General features: G+C 70.3%; 1 protein-coding gene across 1 annotated transcript in view; it reads left to right on the top strand.

Annotated features, from left to right (window-relative positions):
* MUC5B (mucin 5B, oligomeric mucus/gel-forming) overlaps positions 1-1160 on the top strand; it is a 100063-nt gene that overhangs the window by 97595 nt on the left and 1308 nt on the right. The window contains exons 57-59 of the mRNA XM_015588663.1: positions 8-124; positions 738-824; positions 934-1056. Coding sequence (XP_015444149.1) covers positions 8-124; positions 738-824; positions 934-1056 — 327 coding nt within the window. The remainder of the gene's footprint in view (positions 1-7; positions 125-737; positions 825-933; positions 1057-1160) is intronic.

Genomic DNA, 1160 nt, shown 5'->3' on the forward strand with positions numbered 1-1160 from the left:
ACTGCAGGTTGGTGCAACCTTCCCAGCCACCGTCCCCTGCCACACGTGCACCTGCCTGTCTGTGGACACCCAGGGCCCGACGGTGCAGTGCAAGGAGGACACCTGCAACACCACCTGCCCCCAGGTGCCCCTGCCCCCCCGGGCCAGCCCAGACCCCCGGCGTGCCCGCACGGTGGCCGCCTCGTGTCATTGGCACCCAGGCTCCCTGGGCCAGTCTTTGAGCTCAGCTTCTGCCGGGGCCGTGAAGCAGGCCGAGTGCGGTAGGCGGGCGGGTGTGGCGATCTGCAGGCTGCTGGGGACTGGGGACTGGGGCCAGGTCCAGGAGGGCAGAAGCCCCCCCGGGCCAGCCCAGACCCCCGGCGTGCCCGCACGGTGGCCGCCTCGTGTCATTGGCACCCAGGCTCCCTGGGCCAGTCCTTGAGCTCAGCTTCTGCTGGGGCCGTGAAGCAGGCCGGGTGCGGTAGGCGGGCGGGTGTGGCGATCTGCAGGCTGCTGGGGACTGGGGACTGGGGCCAGGTCCAGGAGGGCAGAAGTAGACAGAGGGGGCTGGAAGCGGCGGTGAGGCTAAGCCAGGACGACGGGGTGAGGCCGCTTTCGCCCTCGTAGCCATGGACAGGGACATGCTTTCAGAGAGTGGGGGCTGCTAAGGAGGCTGCCAGGCCCTCGGGCTGTGACAAAGAGGGCAGGAGGGCTGGAGAGCGGGCTGGGGGTGCAGACCTGACCCCTCCAACCCCCAGGGCTCTGAATATGTGCGAGCAGCTGGGCATTGCTGCGGGGAATGCGTACGCACCGCCTGCCTCACGCCGGACGGCGGGCTGGTCCAGGTAAGCCGGGGCTCGGTCTCAGCCCTCCACCCGGAGACCCCCGCTCCGGCCCCTGTCTGCCCACGAGATGATCCCCACCCGGGCCTCTGCCCTCCCCTGTGCGTTTCAGCCTAATGAGACCTGGGTGGACAGCCGCGTAGACAACTGCACTGAGTACCGCTGCCAGGACGAGAGCGGGGTCCACATGCTGACCCCAAGGCCCGTGACCTGCCGCGACGTGTCCAGCTGCAGGGTGTGTGCCCAGGGGGGCTCCCGCCCGCTGACTACTTTCCTGCACTGCCTGGGAGGCCCCGCCCCACCGGGGAGACCACGCCCACCGCGCCCCGCCCTCCCGGA

Source organism: Pteropus alecto, unplaced genomic scaffold, assembly GCF_000325575.1.
Source record: "Pteropus alecto unplaced genomic scaffold, ASM32557v1 scaffold43, whole genome shotgun sequence".
Lineage (NCBI taxonomy): Eukaryota > Metazoa > Chordata > Mammalia > Chiroptera > Pteropodidae > Pteropus > Pteropus alecto.